Raw genomic sequence first — 23,825 nt, forward strand, 5'->3', positions numbered from 1 at the left:
GCACGTGTGCCCAGTTCCACAGTGATTGGGATTAATAAGGCAGCTTTTTAGCTTTATAAATCTCATGAAAAGAATGCACATTTCTTTCTTTTAGAGTGTTAGCTGAATCTATATAGAGTTTTTTTTGCATCTATTGGAGTCAAATAACTTGACCTACACTCATAGATGCAATTCTGAATTTCTCATTTTTCATCTCTCTTTCCCTATTTCTTTTTTCTACCTGTCCATTGCTCTACACCCGTCTATCTATTAATTTTCTTCTGGTGCTCTACTGTCCCCTCTGCCCTCTGTCTCTTTCTGTTTTTCTGTTCTTTCTCTTACTCCTGCATCAGCTGTTATCTCCCTTTGACATCCAGATGTCTGCTGTCTCCCACCTCCTTCTCGCTGCATCACTTTCTTTCTTTCTTTCTTTCTTTCTTTCTTTAACACATTTTCTCCTTTCTCTACCTTAGTGTTTTTCACTGTCATATCCCTGCCTCTTTCGATCTTCCTTTCTCCACTCTTTCCATCATGTTTATCGCTGTCTTTCTTCTCCTGTCCCAGCCTCTCTCTCTTCCTCTCGCTGTGCCTCTGCTGTCCTATCTGTTGGTCTATCTGTGTGTTTGTGTTTGCACTGATAACAGTTTAGCCGGATCCATTCATCGATACTCAAGACCTCTGAGGGCACCATTGTTTATTCTTTCTCGCTCTTCATCCACTGTTGCACAGGAGGAGGGGCCATGGCCTGCAACTGTACGTGTGAACAAGAGGGAGAGAGAAAGATAAATGAAAAGCCCTACTGTTTGTGTGTATGTATGTATGTGTGTGTATAATGGACTGTGGCAACCTAAGCTGAGTAATACATGCTTGATGACCAGTCACTCCCACATCCCCACCCTCTAGATCCTCAGCGACTATTGTGTAATTCGTATCCTATGTCTGACCGCGAAGCCAGCAGAGTTTAGTATTGAATAACTGAGAGAAAAAGAGAGAAAGAGAGAGAGATAGAGAGAGAGAATGAGAGCAATGAGGGAGAGAGAGAGAGATTGATTGAAGGAATGAAGGAGAGGGAGGGGTTGGACTGATTGAGCTGACAGCCACCATTTTTCTGGTTTTTTTGTTGTGGAATAAGTTATTTTAAGTGCACCACACACATAACGTTAAAATGTAATGTGGTAATTTGCTTGATAGTGCATTTGATGATGATGGTGCTGAATTGTCCAATGAAGGGCCCAATGCCCCCAATGCCCCATAGTGATAGGCTTAATGGCAATGCTTATAGTAGTCTGGGCAAGCACATAGGCTAAACACACACACAAATACACACAATCCAAGCACACACACACGCGTTTTGGATGGCCCTTGTGCCCTATAATGATGGCAATAATGGAAAGCGTTACGACTCTGTCCCTGCCATTCTGTCTGGAGCTGCACTTAAGCACACAAATGCACGCACACACACTCATGCACACGCAGTCATATACACATTTGGGCTTATTTTAAACTATGACTCACACATACTGGCTCAGACTTTACCAAAATGACATGTGCACACACGCACACACTGCATGTCTAGCCTTGTGCTGTATTTTAGAGTCATCCAGGCAAAAAAGGACCTCATTTCCTTCAGTGTAGCACAAGAGAGCGCAGTGATATGCTGCTTGCAGCCTGATAGGGATGCCTAGTCCCTGGGGAGTGGCTGTAATTTATCCTCAGGCCTGAGAGGGGAAATGAGGCCCTGCTTTATGGGACCATTAAAGGGCAATGTCGCAGCTGTAGGCTTGCATGTGAATCAGTGGCCCAGCCAGGAATTTTTCATAGGGGTGGCCCGGTGGGTGCATTAAGACCAAATGTCATGACTGAATTTAAGGAATCCTACCCCAGGAATGAGTCCTTAAACCCTAAAATCAGTTAGCATCTCAACACCTCCAGTTCCCTCATCTCAGAGTCAGTGGGTTTTTTGGGTGGGTCTCTGGTTATATGTCTGAAATATGGTCTGTGGTTAACACAAGCTTAAGAGACTTTTACGTTTTGTTCCATGACATAAAATCCAGTAGTAAATACCCCGTTGCAAACTTTAAAGCTTTTATGTGTATTAAAAAAAACGGTTGCTAACAAGTGGCTTAATAAGACCACAGAACGTTATCATGCTAAGCTGCCCTGTACACGGCTTTACAGCCTTGTTTCGATGGCGACACGACTGTAGTGTGGTTCATTTATAGCCTAACAACAGTTATTTTACTTCTGTTGATTTTGCATTTAGTCTTCCAAAATCCTAAAAGTGGTGTTCATTAGTGGAGATAATCTTGCTGAGGAAAACATGTATCATAAATGTTTGTTTATCACAGGGCTTATTTTTTGCAATGATCGAAAATCCAGTGGAAAAATCCCATAAGCTTTTTGACAAGGGAACCGGGGCGATGCTGCCTTCAGCCTACAGAAATATGTCATCCCTGGGGCACTATATTTAAAGTATATAGGTGAATTGAAAACTATGTCAGTATGAGTGTTAGGGACTATGGCCTTGCTTTTTGTTCCCTCTCTAAAATTTAGCCTACAATTGAAGTGTTATTTAGTCCCCTTTCCCAAGCTACGCTGACATGATTGATACCAATTAATGCTTTAGATTGTCAAGTTTCAGAAAATACCAATACCTGTGTAAACATGTATTAGCTGATTCATTGGTCTACAAAAAGGTTTGATGTCTTTTTACTTGAAGAGACAAATACACAGTTTTAATTTGAAGGATAATTGCATTAATTGATACATGATAAAGAAATAAAAGGGCCAAAGGATGAGCTAAATGAGTAAAAACAAAGGAGCAGGAGTGATGAGTGATTCTGCTGGTGGAAAATTGCACTGTAAGACCATCTGCAAAGAATTTATATGGAAAAGAGAATTTTTGTTTATTTATTGCCTTGTGTTAGCTAAATTATCAATGAATATCAGGTGAAGAAGTAGCCAGAATGGGCCAAGGGGGGATGCTGTAAGTTGTTAGATGTTGAAGAAATCACATTGTCACCCAAAAAGACCCCTAAACAGTCCCTTGGTTTTGTATTGTTCCCTCAGAGAGTGCACTTAACTATATTTTCTAAATTTGACATGGTTTTGATGATGAAACCGTGGGCCATAACCAAAAAATAAACCTGCATGTTAAATAGAGGGAACCAAACAAATGATGGCTGTTTCTTTACTCTGTGTTGTAAATGCACTGTAAGAAGCCTTGGTCCTCCTCCCCCCTTCCACATATCCTCCCTCCTCATTCACTGTCTCCTCCTGGCCTCGCCTGTGTGCTCTGGCCACCCGGTCTAGGCCTATCTCCCCAACCCGCTGATGCAAGGACTTTTCCCCACTAATAAGACCGGATTCTCACAGATAGAAATGATAATGACCTCCCTTAAGATGCATACATACACACACATACACACACACACACTTAGCACAAATGCATACATGCACACACAAGCAGTTCCTCCCATGCTCTCTCTCTCTCTCTCTCTCTCTCAAGCACACACGCACACACACACACACACACACACACACACACACACACACACACACACACACACACACACACTGCAGCATCCTGCCAGGGAATCCATTTTAATATTCATCCCTCCTGTGAAAGTTTGGCAAGGTTGAGGTAGAAATGGGAAAGATATGCGACCTTAGGTGTAAATCTTCAACAAATATTACTTTAGCTTCTGCTTGTCAATGCAGGTTGTTACACACATGTGCACATGCATACTTTACATGCATTGACATGATCACCTGTTTTCATGTTCTGCTTCCCTAAGACAAAACAACATATACACGCACAAGTGTTGACATATGCCCTTGCATATGTTTACACATACAAACGCACATGCTGATTTCACTGTGTATCTCTGTATTGTAGATGTGTACTGAATGCACAGAAGACTACTGCTTAAGCTGCTTTACCAAATTCCACCAGAAGGGAGCACTGAAGCTCCACAGAATGGTCCCCATTCAGGTGAGCATAGTCCCACGAGCATCAAGTCTATCTCTTCTCCTGTCTGTGACTGTGTCTCTGTCTGTCTCTCTCCGTCTCCCTTTCCCTTGCACAGATACTTTCAGTAATATCCCTCCTGATCCCATTCTCCTCCTGCTTTACTCATTCTTTCGTTTGCATTTCTTGCATCCCTGGCTACAGTATCTACTTATCTCAGCCGCTCGTCTTTCCTCCCCGTTTGCTGTTTCTGCGCCCCATCTCACTTTTGTATGTACAGGCACACATTATCTGGAAGGCTGCACTGTTCGTGAGGCAGTATGTGTGATGTGCTTTTGCAGGTTTGCTGTGTCCTTCTACCTGATTACAAAATGGATGTCTCTCATTAGCAAATGTCGTGATCAAAAAAGCTCATTTTGGTCACACACACACACACACACACACACACACACACACACACACACACACACACACACACACAAAGACCTGATGACACACACACATTTAGACAGCGAGTAGAGAACAGGCCTCAGGCAGCAGTCAACCCAAGACCAGCAACAGTAGTCTTCAGTCAAAGATAAGACAGAGAGACAAGACAGCAGGTCACTGTCAGAGTGTTTAATTAAGCCAACTCACAACTCACATCAAGGAACATGATTCTTCCTACCATTTTCTAAGGATATATCTAGTAATTTGACTAATGGTGACTGTAAAGGGTCATGGATGAAAAATGTAAAGATTGTAGTTTGCGCCTTCATTTATACAGTTAATCCTGATAAAGAAATACATAGAGGTAGGCAGATTATTCATCTGCTGGAATAAGACATTGTGCTTGTTTTGGAACCATATATTGTTTATGGATATTATAAATGATAATAAAATCTTCTGATTATCTAATAAAACTGACATTTACAGATGTGAAACTGCACAAAACCTACAATTCTCAAAGCCCTTCATTGCGCACATTGGTATGCAGATAATACGTGAACATATAGTTTTATATAGTATATGCTAAAAATGCACACTGCAGGAGAAGTAAGAATACAGGACACAAGCAGATGTCACCACACATACTCTCTCTCCCTCTCAGTCTCTCTCTTCTCTCTTACTTGCACACACGCACGCAGGCGCGCGCTTGCACACACACACACACACAAACACACACACTCAAACAATGGGTTGCATTTATTAAGCAATGTCCTATTAAACCAAATTTGTATGGAAAGCATTTTTATTAGGGGAACCTCATTTTTCCAAAGCTATACAAAATACTCATAAAAAGATACAATATGCTGAGTTGCCAAAATACTCTTTAAGAATATGGATTTTTAAAATGACCTTGTTTATAAATTATATAAAATGACGTACGATTTTAACTACACAATATGGAGTGTTAAGCAGACATTGCTCTTTTATTATTGCTGTTTTTCACAGCTGTATCTGTGTCTATTGCTTAAAATAGGAATTTTTAACCAACTAGTAAACATGCTGATGCCTCGTTGACATCAAAAAACACTAATTTGCTTCCTTAAGTAGGCTTTGCTTACAGCTGCTTCTCAAATGAACCCATTCTTCAAATGTGGTTAGTATAGTGAAAGCTTCAAAAGTGAACTATTCACTGACATATTTCTTTGTCATAAAACAAAATGTGAAAGTCTCTTATGCTTTTGTTAACCACAAACCTTATCTCAGACATCTAAACAAATCCCATTTGACATTGAAACTAAGGGCACACTCACACTAGGTAATCTATTACAAGCCCAAGCATGTTTGACCCCCAACGTCCAGTGTGTTTGACTACAAGCACAGGTACGCAACGTGCACATGACATATAATTAATGTGGCCGTTCCTCTCGACAAAAATTTAAAACAATTGCGGCAAAGGGTTCATGTTGGTCCAGTGCTGAAGTCAAGTGTTTACTCGAAATTTTGGCAGACTCAAATATCCATGTTTTCCATTGCGCTGACTGCAAAGACACGTTATTATGGAGTAAAGCCATGCGCGTGTTGTATTACGACGTGACAACGTATGTACAAGAGATAATTGTGCTTAGGCCCGGTCGGTAGGGGCCGGCAGGGGCAGGGGACTGGGGAAGGGGGCCAAAAGTGAGTTTTGGGGTTTCAGGACTCATTACTGCACCAGTTTAAGGTCTTCATAATTACTAAGCTAAATTGATTGGGTGTGTTCATGCAGGTGACTAAAGAGAAAGCACCTTTTTGAAAAGTCTCCCCATATTCAGCTCATGTACTCATGTGTAATGTAAAAGTCTCTGCAGCAAGGAGTTTTCTTCCACAGCTGTGTTTTTTTTCCTTACTTTGTTCTTATTATGTTCAGAAGGCATGTTTTCATTCTCACCCACTGTGTTTCTTCAGGGTTTCTGACTTGTGTTCAAAAGTATGTGTACTGGTATATATGTTTTATGGAGCTTCTCCATGTAGTCTCGGCTTATGTGCTTCTTCTGTTTGCTGCTACCTGCACTGTTTTATTTTTCCTAAGATGTTTGTGATTTGGCCAGCTTCTTTTTATATTATTGTTTTCTTGGGTGCTGTTATTTTCATTTAGAAGGGCTCACTTAGAGATTGACAATGCTAGGATGTGAGCTTTGTGAGTGTGAATGGATATGGCTATATTGATATACTCTCCATCAGATGATTCATATGTGTAACACTGTGTACATTTGTATACATGTCCCTATGGATATATATGTACCTATACATTTGTTTGTGGTGCTACAGAAGCTACTTTGTATGATTATACACAGAACAGCACACCATTAACCAGCCCTTATGCAGTATAGCCAGCTCCTTTTCCTCGTGTTTCTATCCATGTGCTACCTGACTGCTGGTTGAGTCAACACACTAGTATGTTACTGAATAGCAACCAAGGTGGAACAAAGTCACACACACTGACAAACAAAATACACGTAGAAACAACTCCGTGTGAGAGACTCTTTCTGTATATCTCCTCAGTGTTCATATTTGCTCTCTCACAGTTTCAGGCACATACACATGCATACTCTTATTCAATCACACATGCAAAACTGTGTATTTTGGCAGGACATAAAGACTGGGGATTATACACATGCAGCTGACGCAGGCATCTCTCTCTTCCCTCTGCTAATCCTGTTTCATTTGCCTTGGAAAGAAAGAGGAAGGGAGAGACAGCGAGTGAGAGTCAGAAAGACAAAAAGAATATTAATTTCAGCAGTGTGCTGTGTTGGGGCTTTCGTCAGTGCCTCATCAGACCGTGTTTCCGGCCTCACACACAAACCTGGCTCAGTTAATGTTTGCAAAGCGTTCTTGGTATTTGATTCAGCCTAAGCTATGTGGAGTACCAGATGGGTGTGGTATATGCTGTACTAAAACAACTCTGATGTCAGGTGATTTTTAGTCTTACACCAATATTTTAAACTTATATTAGCATACATAACTGATATAATTTGAATAATTTGATTTTTTTTAAATGCATTGTTTCTTGTTGCAAACCCCACCTATGTCATTCTCAAGGTAAAGGTCTTGTTCATCTGCTCAACATCATCCTGGAGCTGGTATACTAGGGGCTTGCCCAACTGAGATGTGGTTCTAATACTAACATTTGGCAACTTGTTGGGTTGTACTGTCTGAAAGATGACGTTTTCTAGCTCGGTCCAGAGTTGGGAATGGGGATTTCTTTGCCCATTATCAATGTCATTATAGTAGCCTTGGGGGTGTAATTTGTACTCTATATCCAGTCTGAGGTTTTTAATAAATAATTCAAATGAAATTAATCCAAACGCTCAGATGGGCTAATATTCACAACATCAGATAAAATAGTGTTTGTCCATTGTATCTAGGTACTGTGTAGCCTGGTAAAACCATCCTGATCATGTGAGCTCAACATTCTGTTTCTCTCCCTGTGTCAGTCTGGACTCACGCCCAACCTAAATGATTTTATTGGGTGGGAGTTACTTTATTTGATAGACAAACTCCTTCAGCCAATCCTGATGTAAGAACTAGTGTCTGCTCCTCTACTACACAAATTCATTGTCAGTTAGACAGTAATGGTCCAAAAATTGTAACCCTTTGTACATGACATGTACCTCATCGACAACTGTCCCTATGAGATTTTCACAATACACCGAAGCTCCCAGCATATTTTGGCATTTTTCATTCAGCAACCAACTGCCTCTGGACTGCTGAATACCAGCTGGCAGCATCCTTGTTGTCTGTCCAAAGCATTGTGACCTGAATAGCCATGATCCCCAGCTTTGCAGCCTTTCATATCTGCTCCTCCATTAGGGCAATCAGTGATGAAACAACAATAAATATTATTTTTTTTACAGAGGAACATCTTCATCTCCAACAGAGCCATTGAGTAAATTAAGCGTTTGCCAAATCAGTCAGAAAAAAGTCCTCTCCTCTGAGAAACTCAGTGAGTGCATCCTCTTGTCCTTGTTTAATTGTTGTTATCAACACTGAATGAACTTTACTTATCACTGTGTTAACTCCTCTAATGTAAAAGTTGGCATTTGTTGCTGCATAAGCCGGCATTACTGTTTTGAAAGCAGCAGCCTGCATGCAATGTCATCAGCTATAAGGCAGTCCCTGATTGGCTGCCTACATGTTCCGCTAAAGGACGTTTCCTGATTGACCCAAACTAGACTGTGGTTGATTGAAATAGATTGTTTGGGTTGGGAGCGAGTCCAGACTGACAAAGGGGGAGAAAGTTAATGTTGAGGTCATGTGATCAGGATGGTTTTACCAGGCTAAAAATTGTGAGCTTACTTCTTACAATAAATAGGAACCCTAGCTGCCGCTATCTACTGTATTTGGGGACTGAGGGGGTGGTTAGGTTGTGACAGTGCCACCTAGAAGAAAGAGTCAAGTTAAATGATTTATTCACAAATTATTTAATGAATACTTAATACAAGATTAAAATCTCAACACTTTATATCAATTTCCTATGTAGAGCAGTAGAGGCAGTCGTGCAGTGCATGGTTGGAGTTTTGCAGAGTTTGGAGGATGGATGTGGTGTGTTCAAATGTCTCGCATGAAGTAGTAGACAAGATTCATTATACAAATGAGTCTGTCCAACACAAAGTTTGGCTCAGAAAACTTTGACCAGGTTGTTAAACTAGGTAATGGAGCCCCTAAATGAAACACGAATCAGCAGTGGCATTGCCTGTTTCTCACCTCAAATGCTCTCAGAAATATTTTTTAGATGGAATAACGAAGCCATAAAGTCAGGCAGAAATTTTGTTCTCTGCCTGAAATGGCAAGCAGAGTACCAGGGACCCACAATAGGGTCCAGGAGAAAATCAGAACCCACCTACTTTTTCAGTATTTATGCCCATCAAGTGGCCAGTTGAGTAAGAAGAAGCTTGTCCTCGCCAGATATCGTGGAAATGCGCAATAAGAAAACAAGCTTCCAGTGGGGAGCCCAACACTAGTCTTTGCTGAACTGCCCTTTTCCGCTAAAGGCCACTTACACTTTATCTGGGCAGTGCGCCACAGTGGTCTGGATCATATGTAGCGTGCCCTGGTGAGACGGCCTTTAATAGCCTGTGGGCTCGGTTCCTTGGACTGTCTGTAATATTCAACTCTGTGGCAGCATCCGCGTGCTTGGCTCTCTTGGTTTCTGTGTTGTCTTCTAGCTGTGGCTCCACAGCTGGCTGGCGTGTGAGGTAATATTGTTGTTGTTGCCTAAGGTCATCGTGGTGTGCTCACACCGCTTGGCCTTACTCTCCCTCTTCATCAGTGAATCCCTCACAGCACACCCATAGGTATGCTGAGGGAGATCCACACACAAATGAGTGACCACATGCACACTGTCCTCACTGGGGACTGCAGACGGGAATAACACTGCTTCGTAGTCCCATTGGTCTGTGTTGTTTCCCCTATGTGTCTCTTTCTCTTGTCCATCCGCCTCACTCTGTTGCTCTGGTTTATCTTGCCAGCAATAATCTCCTGTCGCCATGCTACAGGTGTGATCCATTTTGCTGATGGCTGTGGCCAAGTCAAAATCCCAACAGGAACTGTGCACTAGAATTCAACACAATGTATGCAAGAACTAACAATAATTCTTAAACAATATAAGCAAACATAAAATGCAAACCAAATATGACTGCAGCTCTTGGTCAGATGCTTGGTTCATTGTCATTGGGACAGTGACCATTCACTTACTTAAACCCAAAGCACTGTTTTAACACAGACGGACTGGATGGAAGGACTGTAAATTCCACATTTTTTACAGCTTTTGCAACATTTTCCAACAGTTTCCCTCTTGAATAATGTCTGCAAGAAGGCAATCATTGTGTTGCCACTAGCTTGAGAAAGAATGTTAATGCCATATTACTGTTACACCTTTGTATACATGGTCATGCATAAAGTTGGTATTATTGTTGGATTGAGAAATGTACAAGCAATTGTTGGACTCTGCCCCTTCCAATCACACCATCTGAAAGATGAATTCAGATGCTATTAGATGATTTGAAGCTCTTAATTTGAAGCATACTGAGGCCTTGATGTGCACCTGTAAGCACAGTTGGCTGGTGACCAGAAAGACAGAGAAAAGCAGAACAAGATGGCTTCAGCAGTTGCACTGTTTTAAGCCTCACAATGCAAAGATTTGCCATCAGAGGGTGTTAAGATGAGGAACGTAATATCCCCAGGCTTGTGGGATTGTTTGCAGACAAAGATTTGATTCTTAAAGATTTCATGGCCATGGGCAAGTTCCCTCCCACGAGATACTGAATGAACTAATTCAACACATGGATAGTGTCACTGAATGAGCTAGCACTGTGCTTTCATCACAGATGAGACCAGAGATATTTCAGACCAAGAACGAGTCTCTGTCTTTGCCAGATTGGGCGTACACAGATTCATTTATCCATAATGACATTATTACCATGTGGAACTGTTCAAGACCAGATGCAGAATCCATCACAGGCACAAACAAAGAGCTCCCGCCAGGAGCCCGACGACAAACATATGATTGCGCTTCTGTCCTGCAGGGGAAAATGTCTTATGTCAGGGGATCTTATGTCACAAGAGGCCTTCTTTAAATGAGGCATAGTAGGTGCATATTTGCGAGACAGATCACACCAATGTATGTAATGTTTCATGGGTGAAACGATAAGGTCAGAAAGGTCCCTAAGCTGAAGGGGCTCATAGGACTAATTTGATTGTGTTTCAAGGATTAAATTGATCCTGTAACTTTTCTCTATGCTCTATAGGTCACTTGCGCTCTGTGAACCAGGTTACATTGTGTCTCGTCACATCATGCGAGTTTCCATAATGGTGTTACAGCAATAAGAAGCATCAAATAACCAAAATATTACTGCAGCCTCCAAAGTATGCCAAAATTTTCTCTTTATCCAGCCCTCGGTGTCTTGGTTCTTCCACATTTCCATGATATGTTTGTTTTTTTGTGTTTCTGTTAGACACCTTCAAGGAACGGATAACAGTGTGCTAACGGGTTAACCTGAACAGCCCATGTGGTTCGCGATGATTAATGGAACAGAATAATGAATTCAGCCTGTGGAATAGAGAAAATCCATCAGCACACATGCAGTGTGCTTCCCGTCTCTCTTGTCCTTAAGTATTGAGATATCTGATTACATTCTATGTATATGCCTTTTTTTTCTCGAGGAAAGCAAGGAGACTTAGTGTATATATGATGCATTGTTGGATGGAGTTCGTGAATAGATCTGTATTGCTTTGCAGTTAAAATGGGATGTAGTGTAAAGGCAGTATACATGATGTGTGGCACCAGCTCGGTCATGTGATGTGCATTACCAGTGTCTTTTTCTAAAGGTGCATACATTAACTCCATAAAATTGAGTTCATCATTGGGACTTTCAAGGTTATGCTAGTGATGTAGGTATGAGCACTTAAAATGATTAGGTTGTACCCTCTAAATGGGGTTCATGGCAGCTATCTGTATTGGCCTCATCTCATTGCCTTCGTGTCTTTAGTGTAAATGAAGTAAAACTTACTTAGTAATATACTTAATGATGGACATTTTGTGAAAAAGTTTTGTTTTGATTTCATCTCGTGTCTACAGTCTGATGCTTCGTTGTTGTTGATAACCACTCTAGGCAACAGCACTTCTAGTGAAAACTCCACTGCCTCACTATTGATACAGAATTTTTCACAAACAAAATGCACAGCTTTGATAAATTCACTGACTAATTTCTTATTTTATGCAGTATTATTTCTTACTTTTATGCAATCCATCATGCAATATCAGAATCAGAAAATCAGAATCAATTCATTGTCACTTTCACGTATACAATCTGCACACATGGAGGTGAAATACTGTGCCCCACGGTCACACATAGAATACAAACACACACAGACAGCAATTATAAAGTTATAAGCGAAGTTGTGTTTTTTTTCACTTCTGATTCAATTAATTTTAGTTCATTTATTTGGGAAAATTATATATTTTTAAAAAGTGAATCACATCTCTCTCACAAAGTGCCAGCTGCTGCTGTTTTGTTCAGTAACAACAATGTTGTTCTAATTTCATTTGCTATGGTCTTCTTTAACAGACAGATTTACAGACCCATGTGAGCACGCAGGATGTTGTCAGCTGCCTCCAGAAACAGATTAACCCTAGCTTTTATCCCAGTACCTTTACAAGTCCTGCTGTGGCAAAAGCTACACAGTTGCACCCCAACCCCAGCCAGGTAGGTGGTAATCTTAACCGTGTCTTATTTACTCACACACATTACTTCAGGTACTGTATGCGTGATCAAGTGCTGAGTTTGGGATGAAAAAATACAATATTGAGGAGATTCATTGACTCATTAATTTAGCATATACAATACTTTAACACACCATTTATTGACTTACAAGCAACATGCATACACAACATACAAGGACAAATCACATCCATACACAAATCACATCCCACACTGAACATACCACATCACACAGCACTCTAAGAATAAAATTCTGCACTGATTTGACTGGAGGATGCACATTGTATTGCTTTTTTTTTGTTAAACAAAACAAGAAAGCTATTCTTAAAAGGAAATATTGAAATACAAGTTCGTAATAAAAGGATGAGTCATTGCTCTTACTCAAAGATGTTTTGCAAATAAAAGTGTATCAACACTGCAGGCTGGGTATATGGCCTTCTTACTGTTGTTAGCATATAAAAACACAAGTGAAGTTTGCTCTAGGTTTTGCAAAGGGTTAAATCAGTACATCACAAGTTATTAATAGATATATTAATCAGTTTCTTTACAACTTCAGGTTTTTCAGGCTAAAATTATCCTTCAGATCTGCTATTTGTGCTTCTGTCAAACTTGATTGCTAATTTTATATCTGGGAACTGTGAAGCAAATTAAATTACAAATAAAATCTAACATGCTATAACCAATGATTATTTTGCAAATATATGTAATTTTTTTTTCAAATGGTTATTGACTTGTGAAAGAAAATTCTCTCCATGGATAGTTTGCTTGCTGTGACAATACAGCTGGAACATGTCATACAAGCCTTTGCACGGTATGAGTTTTACCTCTGCACCCTGTGAGTCAATTGAAAAGCCTTCAAACAAACCCTAATTGACGCTATATCCACAGGCCGTATCTACAGGCAGGCTTGTGAACTGCATTCACCTTTGGACTAAAAAATGCCCCCCAACAGTCTAGATCTAGCAAAAACAGTTAGATTGACATTTCAGACTCTTTACACCACAGAGCTCAGTTGACCTTCTTTACACAGCAGTCATTTCAAACAGTTGGGATCAGAAGGTACTGAGAAGATCGGTATGCTCTATATGTCAAAATAGTGCTCAACTGATGTATTAATTCAGACTTCAATGTCTGACTTAACAGTGAAGTTAATATGTTTGAATGTGACCTTCAAGAAATACACATAAATTGGTATATCGCACCCAGTTTCCCATTTAAAAATTCCAAGAAAACTTACAATATCTGAGGGCCCAAGAGGAGAAACTGTCTATCTTAATTTTTTTACCATGGTTTTCAGAAGCTTGAGATGAGAAAATTACAACTATTGCCAACTGATTTTTGCTTGTTCAGTTTGACACTTATGCATGTAATGTGAGAAATTATACTAGTGTTTTACCTCTGATGAATAAAACTCTGAAAAATGAATACATGATTCAGGCCTTGAGCTCGGTTATACCATTCGAAAAACTTTTCCTGATTATGTCAGTAGGAACTGCACTGAGAACATTTTAAGTATTTGTTTATTTCAACCGAGCTACCTTTTAGAGGACTTACATAAAGATAGATTCGTTTAGAAAAATTTCCACATCAAATTTTAATGGTGTCTCAACAAAGGTATAGCCAAGGTCACAACCAAGCTTGCATGCATGCAAACTTAAAAACACAATTCTCCTTGCCGTTGCCTGCAGAATCAGCAGGCGGTGATGTCCAGAGGCGTTCAAAATCTCATTGACTGTCCCTTCTGTTGTTTTGCACTCATCAACAAATGAATATTTAGTCATGCAAAAGTAAAGTGGAAAGGCATACAAATTAGATTTTTCTGCTGGTATATCAAAAAAGATTTACATGACCAGTGTTTGATTCATAATAGCACTAAAATATACATATACAGCTGGGCAGCCTCTTAACCTTATATCATTACATTGTGTTGCAGATATTGGCTGTGAATCATGGAGAGGGGGAAATGGTGGAACTGATTAAAAAGGGACAGAAAAGGGAGGATGAGACGGGATTCCCCAGCTCTCTTCTAAGAGGAGAGTACAATGAGGAGGAGTCTGCCAGATCTTTCCAGGAAGCCCTCAGACAGTGGAGAGAAAGGAAGAGTGATGGAGCAGGAGAACCCAAGAATGAAGGTGCAATGTGGACACCCATCCGATCAGGTAAACTGCATAGACAAGCAAACACACATTCAAATACACACAGGATAAGGCTGGATAAAAAATTGGGTTTATGGCATAACCAGGTAATAAGTAAGAATGATGTGCTGGTTAGAAAGGACATCATGAACACCTGTGCAGTCTAGTGGAGTGTAATATAAGAGCCTCACAACAAATAATTCCCTTGTGAAAGGAACTGTATGTAAGGTTTAGGGGGATTTAGTGTCATCTAGTCTTGAAGACTACAAATTGCAACCACCTTAAACTTTGCTTGGTTTGAATTCTTTCATTGTTTGTTGTACAGATTCTTATAAACAGGGGCTGTATTTTCCGCAGAGATCTTTTTCTCTAGAAATACATTTTTAACTGGTAAAAACACAGAATAAAGCAGTTTCACGTTATAAATAGGTGTATTTCCAACATTGTTTGGCTTGACCGTGACAGGTTACTAGCCCTGCATCTGCTAATTTGTGCTCACTTTTTTCTCTAATAACTTAAGTTCCAGATGGTCAGAAGCTTATTACTAGGAGCTAAATTATCTGCAGATGTCACTTTCTCTCCAAAATAAATGGACCTGGTGATTTAAACTGGTAAAAAATAAAGAATTTCACATTACAAATCAGTGTTTTTCCAACTCTATTTGGGAACATAATTATCCGCAGAGGTCACTTTTGCTCCATAACTAACGGACCCAGTGATTTAAACAAAACTAACGTCAGCTCAGCTCAGCTCAACTCAACGCAACTCAACTTTTGAGTTTCTAACTGCTCAATTTAAGGTAAGAAAAACACAACATTCATTACCTTCAGGTCACTATACATTTAAGAAGACAAACTCCTTATATCATATTTCTTTTCTGCTAATATATCTCCCAAAATCATACACACTAAACTTTTAAGCGTATAATGTTGAATTTGTGTTGAGAGTAGGGGGGAGTATCTTACCCCCATTCACCTCTCTTGTCAGCGTCTCAGCGGGCAGTTATGTAACAACTGTTGGTTTGTGACTGAATGAACCCTTTCACATTACACATTGTAATTTTATTAATTAGTAGCATGAAAGCATTTATTAGTGGGACTTTAAGTGAAAATAGCAGCTCTGCAATGAGAAAATTACGTAAGTTTTAGTATAAACAGAAAATTGCAGGTGTTATACTGGAGAGTGGTCTCATTATGATGTTTGACACGCCTGCGATGGTTTGTTGTGATGGTCCAAGTGTTGCTTTGTGTACTCAGTGTAGTGGTGTACAGACTATTATGTTTAATGGGATTTCCTTTGTTATACATGTAGAAACTAATTAACGTAACTATGGCGATCAGATGAATGTATGACAACAGTGTCTCCCACATAAAATGCAACATTTAAGTGCAGGTACCTCAGAAATGCACTGTGTGTGTCTATACAGTGATACTTGAGTAAATGTTTTTATTTTTTCTTTATTTAGCTCTTCCTCTCTCCTGCTCTCATCCTTCCCTCCCATTTTCACCTACTCCTCAGCTTTCTTGCTACCCCTCTCCCTGTCTGTGCTCTGATCTGTTAAGGCCCTATAGAAAGTGCTTACCACTGCAGTAGGAGGGTAATCCATGGCTGTTGCATATTGAGATAATGAGAGGAGTGTTAGGGGTGGCCCTACTCCACACCACAGCACTAATCGCCTCAGCTGTGTGTATGTGTACAAGCACCACTGCGTCTGACAATTTTTATGCTTTTTCACACATACTGTGTTTCTACATGTGCGCATGTGCAGCTGTGTGTGTGTGTGTGTGTGTGTGTGTGTGTGTGTGTGTGTGTGTGTGTGTGTGTGTGTGTGTGTGTGTGTGTGTGTGTGTGTGTGTCCAGGTTTTTGTGGGTGTGTATTATTAGTGCTATTATTCCAGGTTGTGTGTGTATGTGTCTAGGTGTTTGTGCTTTTTATTAGGCCTCCTATTTTCTCTGCTTTACTGCTTGGACAGACTCTGCTCCTCTCTGCCTTCGCTCTGCTCTGCAAATTGCTGCTAGCCCCTCCAGCCCTAATTATTTCTGTCAGGCCAGTGGCACCCAGGCCCAATTTAAAGCCGCTACTGTGGACTGCCAAAGTGTCTGGAGTACAATCATAACATTTCTCTTTCTTACCTCTATCTTTCCTTTTCTCTCATGCACTTACTATGTTTCTTTGGTATTGTGTACATCTTTTTTATATTCCCAGGGGGCTCTCTCCTGTCTGTTTGTGTTTTGGCACTCTTGGCGTGGTGACAAGGTGTTTTCTCACTTTATGAGGGGAGGTGTTTTGAGGAAGGTGTTGAGAAGCTGGAGAATGATGTTTTCCCTTCTTTTTCTACTTTTGCCTGACTCCCTCTCTCCCTTTGGCTGTCTTTTCTTTCTTATTTCTTTTTTATCTTAACTTCATTTTTTTTGTGATGTCCCCTTTCCCATATTTCTCCAGTATCAGTGTCATCTATGGCGACCCAGGCTGACCTTGCTCCACAAAGAGGAGCAGAAGGACGAGAAGGGAGGGTACCTGTCAGGGTGGAGTTCACAGAGAGCAGCCTTACCTACATGGACAGATTGCTTCTCAAGAAACACCGCAGGTACACAGACAGACAGAGAGACAACAGTGTGCATCCACACATATTCTAAAGCATGTAGAGGCTTCTGTTATGGGGTTCAGGCAATAGGACCTATGAGATGCTGTGCTTCTCCCATATATATCATGCTGGACAACTTTTCTTTAGAAAACAAAAGTAATTCACAATTGTATAGTGGTATATATTTTTTGTCTTTCCACTGAAAAATGTTGTGAAGCAAGGTATAAAAGTTATGTTTCATGAATTTTAATGTACTTATATGTCTGTTATTCATTTTAAAACACCTTTTAATGCGACACTACCAATCATATACTCATTACGCAGTGTGCACTGACAGGTTGTCCAAAAGTGTATACACCGGATAGGTGATGTCCACTGATAAATAAATAACAAAATAAGTAGGTATTTTCAGGAAATCTTGAAACTGAAAAGTTGGTTGTGCTAGTGGTGGACTTTCTATCAACGTCAAGAAATATCATGAACAGCTCCTCAGTGCCTCCCTGCTGTTCCATTACCTTGATTTCTTGCTGTTCTTTTCCTGGTGTCAACTGATGTTTCTAAGCCATTACAATTGCTTCTTCACAAAATGGGATGATTTCCAAGTATTCTAGTAGAAACCACTTTTTCTTAGAGGGTTTAGAGGTAATAAACTTACTGTGTTCGTGATTAGTCTGGCTATAATTGATTGGGTACTATAGAGAATGTCGAGTTCAGACTGCAATGTAGTGTGAGGTAGTGAAGAGGATATTAGACATGAAGTCTGTCCATATGACTGGATAAGACTGGATATTTATATGCAGCACACAGATGAGCCAGGACTTACTCAGAAAAACTAAACAGGCCTGGTAATTATATGATTTTAGTGCCAAAAGTGGTTTCATTTTTGGCATGTTGTGGAACTGAGCACCAGGTAATGTGAATTGGGCGAAATTGTATCTGTTGCTGTAATATTAACAACTCTAACACCACACATATGTTGCTGTGAAGTTTTGAGTGGACTAAACATAATGAGAGACTGTAGATTTAAACTTTTCTGTGATCTTTTCATAGTTTTAACACTGCAGCAATGTTAATGTACAAGAAATTCTTATTAGTTTTACTTTTTTATTTGAATTTTTTCTACTTTTTTAGAATTTGCATCGCTGTTTTTTACTATGTAAATCATGTCTACACATCTCGTGCTCATGGAAATCAGACCATTCTAGTATACATGCCAACGCTTTAACAAACACATACAGCTTGTTGAGGTCACAATTGTGCAGATGGGCACATGGATATAACCATTTGTGCACACACTGTTTTCACAACAAGCTCTCCTTCTCACATCACACACACCTCCTCTTTGTTGCCACTTCCATTACTGGGGACACAAATACATCCACATCACACACACCTTCTTATGCCACTGCACATGCCTCTCCTGCCTCTCTGTAGTCAACCTACATAAACCACCAGTGTACAAAGCAGTTTTCTCAGCACTTATTGTTCAGTAGACTGCCTGAGGGCCTGGCTTCAGCAGGTCCCATTATTACAGCCCTTTATTTAAGCGGCTCCTTTTGGGCTGAGTAGCCCACTGGAGAGCAGGCCAGAGGAGAGGAGAGCAGAGTGCAGTTTTAGGCCCACTGACTGCCTGAGCTGGAATGCTCTAAGTCCCCAGCTGTAGCAGCCTTTAACTGTGGAATAGACTGGAGAGCCAATCTAGAGTGCAATAAGCCTGCAGCGGTGATGGTGGCAGAGCTTAATGGAGAGACAGAGAGACTGGCTGGCTGGCAGAAAAGAAAAAGTGGGAGGCTGAATTTTAACAAGCTTCTATAATAATGGAAGAGCGAGTGAGGGAAGAAGAGAGAGTGGAGGAGGAAGGAGTTTTTAAGGAATTTGCTAAAAGTGCTCAGCTATATTAGAGTCATAAACTCTATCACCTTCTTAGATTTGTGGGTGGCCTGCAAGTTACAGAAAGCAGGCTTGTGACCGGGGGGGCATCAATCTGATTTCCGGCGCTGGCTGGGCAGTGTGGGTGGAGTAAGTGAATGCTCTCCCTTCCATCAACTGCCAGAGTCAAAGTATCTGTGATCAAAGCACTGAACCTTGAAATAAAAGTCTGCACAGGAACTGAGGTCTGAACTGGACCCTACCAATGTCTGCGGGCAGGGGCCTGTTCAAAGCCAAATCTGATCTGATGTCATTTTAGTTATGTCTTGTCCAAGGAAAAAGACACATTGTTCTTTTTCAGTCAATTCAAAGTATAGATCATCTATGAACCATATATATTTAAATTTAAAAATTCTAAGCAAAATGGATTATTTTTTTCTTACTTGCATATGCTGTTTTGTTTCTCCAGCAAGATTGTAGATCCTCACACTTTTTTCAGACTAAACTGTCAAGCGTGTTCTGAAGTAAAAGACAGAGCCATGTGATCTGAAGCACTTAATTTGACTTGTGCCACACAGTCACTTGGAGCCAAAGTTTTTGCTGCAAGCGCAGAAATATAAACTAAGAAAGTTGGAGTAATGGTCAGATAATCACCTCTGATAGATGCGGTGACTTCCACAAAGCACTTTTGGCACAAATGTCAAATCTGATTGAGCTAACACACTGTCCACAGGGCAAATACAGCAGCAATAATGGTCCTATTGAAGGGCTCATTGCTGTCAGATCCCTCTTGCTTTAGCTGGGTTTTATTGCAGAGGGCATCAAACACGGGTATTTCCATTAGTCTAAGAGGTGTTTAAATAATCCTTAAACCAAAATGAAGTATTGTTTCTGACACATCATAAATAAAATTGACAAACTGAGAAAGTGCATCTTATACATCACTTTTACAGATCCATAATTTGTCTCTAAATGGCATTGTAGTTATACTGTAACTCTGTGTCTTCTTTTTTAGAGAGACTTATAAATTATTTGGCACTTTATTAATTACTGTAGGGAAACTCTACTCAAGCTCTTCCTCACAGGGTTCAGGCTCATTTGGTAGAGATTCAAAATCCTTCCTCAAAAACACTTGACCAGGGTTTTTCTTTTATTTACTTTTTTGGATGTGTACTACCAGGCTCAATTGAAGGTCTCTTTATCAAACATGTAACTCCAAAGAGAGTTAAAAAATGCAAGACCCCAGAGGACCCCAGAAGCGCAACATACTTCTTTTTCCTGCGCTCCAGCAAAAGCTTAAATGCAAACAGCCTAAGGCTAGTGAAGCTGCTGCATGTAAAGTACTGTATGTTAGGAGAAAAGATGGATGGAGCAAAAGGATAAGGAAAGGGGTGTGAGGGGTAGGATTAAATAAAACCATCTGAGTATATTAAATAGACAGAGAACAGATAAACACTGCCAGGATTGAGGAAATAGACTAGGTAAGAGGAAAATATATAAACTCCAAGTAACTTCCCCAGTCACCCCTTGTGGGCAGCCGGGAGCGCCTCATAAAGTCTCTCACTGGCCTTGCACTTTGGCCATATTAGATCGGGGGAGCGGGAGGATTAAAACAGGCAATGTGAAGGTGTGGCTGCAGCAGAATGATCAAAGAACAAAGCTATAAAGTATGCATGTATCCATCTATATGTCCATCTATCCATTAAGCCACCCAGATAAAGGGGTGTAAAGATGAATATAAAACATTTTTTACTTAGCCCAGTTTTTCTTGTGTGGGGTTCAACCTTTAGTCAATGTGCTTATGTTTTACTTTTTATTAATTAAGTGTTTATTTATGGAATTTTTTTGCTTATGATTTTTTTTTGTTTGTTACCAGAACACCAATTGAAACTTTTCGACCATCGTTGGCCTTTGGTGCAGATTTAAAATCACTACAGAACACATGCACTGGGGAAGAGACTGCATGCAGCCTAACAGGTAATAGACACACGCACACACACACACACACACACACACACACACACACAGTGGCAATGTGACACACACACACACAGGCGCACACACGCAAACTCTTGAGCACCCCTTGACACTAAAACAGGATGTTGACATACAGTCTTGACAGTTGTGTGCTCTTGCTGTACACCCCACCTTTCTGATATACATACACAAACAGGCTCTTAAACTAAACAAAGAAACAGCTATAGACAGAATAGTTTGACAGATGACCCGCACACACACACACACGCTTATACACATACACATCAGACACACATTTACAAAAACACGATAGCAAAAGTAAAAAACCTCTCCCTCTCAGCGGGTCAGACGTATCAGTGCCTGCCCATCCATCCGTGGCGGTGTGACGGGTAATCACTGGCTGTGATTGTGTGGGCAGAGGGCCGTTAGAGGCGGCTCATGCCTGACAGGTTGCACTCTGCCTGGGTAAGGGATGGGGCAGGGAGAGGGAGTGGGAGTGGGGGTTGGCCTGTAGCCTGAAGCTCCCGGCCTGGAGCTCATCAGTCAGGGGAGTGTCCTGGCTTTCTGGCCCCCAGCCGAGGCTGTCAGGAGACGGGTAGACCACGGTTATCTCTCCCCTTCCAAACCTCTGGACCCTGGGGCTGTCAACTGCCTCTCATCACATCAATCAAGATTCACTCCAATCCCGACCTTGTTAGGATCTGCAAGTCCCTGCTTGCCCCTTTCCCCATAGCTGTCTATCTCAAATAGTTGTTTCTTTCAAAATCATTGAGGTCAGAATGGTTCCCCGTGCTCCCAGTAGAAATGTTTAATATGTGACGACTAAGTATTACAACTTTTAGAGAAAAGCAGCTTTGTATTTTTCGCACTTTATGCCCTCTCTGCTCCAGCATCTTCAGTAATGCCAACCATTAAACCATGGGTAACACTTTTAAATCCACTTCCAAACATACAGATCACTTCCTTTCTTCCCGCATTCTGGTTGATTCTTTAAACAAGTTTTTAGCTACCAGTATGACCTCAATCAAAACATCTGTTTTGACAACGGACTTGATTATGCAACATTGAACTTTAGGTGAAATCCTTGTTTTTCACAAGGCACAAAAACACAGACATGAAATTCAAGAATAACCTCTGGATACTTTATAATGGTTAGAAAGCTATTAGTGGACCAGACTGTTTTCCGTCAGATCTTGGTCTTTATGAGGCTGAAAGCTGGAAGTTCAGTGAGAGTCATTTACTTCAGAGGATTAGACTGTTTGTTGCAAGCAGTTATATAGTTGTATTTAGAAGAAAAATGCATGCTCTGCTTTTGGAGGAGCTCCCTAAAGGAAGGTTGCTCAACCTTTTTCTATCCCATAACCCAGTTTTCTTAGTTGCAAAATTCTCATTAACCTAACACTGACACAGGAAGTTGACAATTTGTTATGTGAATCTGAGTATGGCATACTTTTGTCATTCTTTTTTCGAAGGGTTGTATCAAAAGATATATCAAACAAATATAACCATCTTAGAAAGCTATGCATGAGAGTGTAAAAACAAGTAATTTCATAAAGTTATGGACATTTACTCATTGCAAGAATGACAAAAAACACTGCTGCACTGCCCATGTTTTTTAATGCACATTCATTACATACATATTTGAACATTACATACAATATAATGAACAACGTGACAGAGAAATTTAAAGTATTTTGTTTTTACTGTTCAGTATTTACAATAAGGGCAAACAGGCAGATCTGCACATATCGTCATGTTCTATCACATCTTTGCGGCTTTCACAAACTATTCATTGTTAATGTGGTTATTTTACTCCAGCTCTTAGATATACCCATCCTTGTCTACTAAAAACACAGTCATTCACATTGTGAATTTAATTTATTCGCTCACAGTTTAATAATTGATATTCCATTGTGTCAGCGATATGCAGATGTGAGGAAGACAGCAGTGTCTTTGGGAAATGTAGAGCTGTTCAGCAGCTGATAAACTATTCCTTCCACCTGCTTCAAACTTTTCCGACGCATGCCAATTACAACAGGTTGCGGAATTTCTTCCCCTCTCCTTTCTTTGAAAAGGGTGGGCAATGTGTGTGTTCATGAATAATAAAAGCTGTTTTTCGATATCATGTGGGGAGCTCTCCCTTGTTTTAAATTCTCATTTTCCCGAGCTGTCAGACCCATGTGGTGATGTGATAGAACGATTGTTAGGATGAGAGAGGGAGATAGGGAGGTGCCAAAGACAGGTAACTTTCAGTAGCAAAACAATAGAAAGACAAGGAATTAAAAATAAATTAGAAATCAAGGCAAGGAAAAGGATATTTCCTCATGCCGTGTAATTGTTATATTGTCAGGTATTTGCTTGATATTATCACAAACAATCCCACAGACATACAGGTACTGTAAATCACTGCATGTCTGCTGTCTTTTAAGCAGCCGGATTGTGCCATCAGAAGGGAAACTGCTGTTCATCCCCCGCTGTGTCAGCAACATCTTTCAACTGAAACGAGATAGTAAATTAATAAAGACCCAAGTGTGCCGCTCCCTGTGACCCTGACCTCTGGTTCCCAGAAGAGGAGGGTGTAAGAGAAGTAAATGCCCTATTGGTCTCAAGGGTCCAGACATGT

General features: G+C 40.5%; 1 protein-coding gene across 2 annotated transcripts in view; it reads left to right on the forward strand.

Annotated features, from left to right (window-relative positions):
• zbbx (zinc finger, B-box domain containing) overlaps window positions 1-23,825 on the forward strand; it is a 62,745-nt gene that overhangs the window by 17,088 nt on the left and 21,832 nt on the right. For both annotated transcript variants that reach the window (XM_088078787.1, XM_088078786.1), the window contains exons 7-11: window positions 3,878-3,973; window positions 12,484-12,621; window positions 14,570-14,795; window positions 17,215-17,359; window positions 21,102-21,202. In XM_088078787.1, coding sequence (XP_087934913.1) covers window positions 3,878-3,973; window positions 12,484-12,621; window positions 14,570-14,795; window positions 17,215-17,359; window positions 21,102-21,202 — 706 coding nt within the window. The remainder of the gene's footprint in view (window positions 1-3,877; window positions 3,974-12,483; window positions 12,622-14,569; window positions 14,796-17,214; window positions 17,360-21,101; window positions 21,203-23,825) is intronic.

This window comes from Plectropomus leopardus, chromosome 6 (assembly GCF_026936395.1).
Source record: "Plectropomus leopardus strain MGB_pleo_1.0 chromosome 6, ASM2693639v1, whole genome shotgun sequence".
Lineage (NCBI taxonomy): Eukaryota > Metazoa > Chordata > Actinopteri > Perciformes > Serranidae > Plectropomus > Plectropomus leopardus.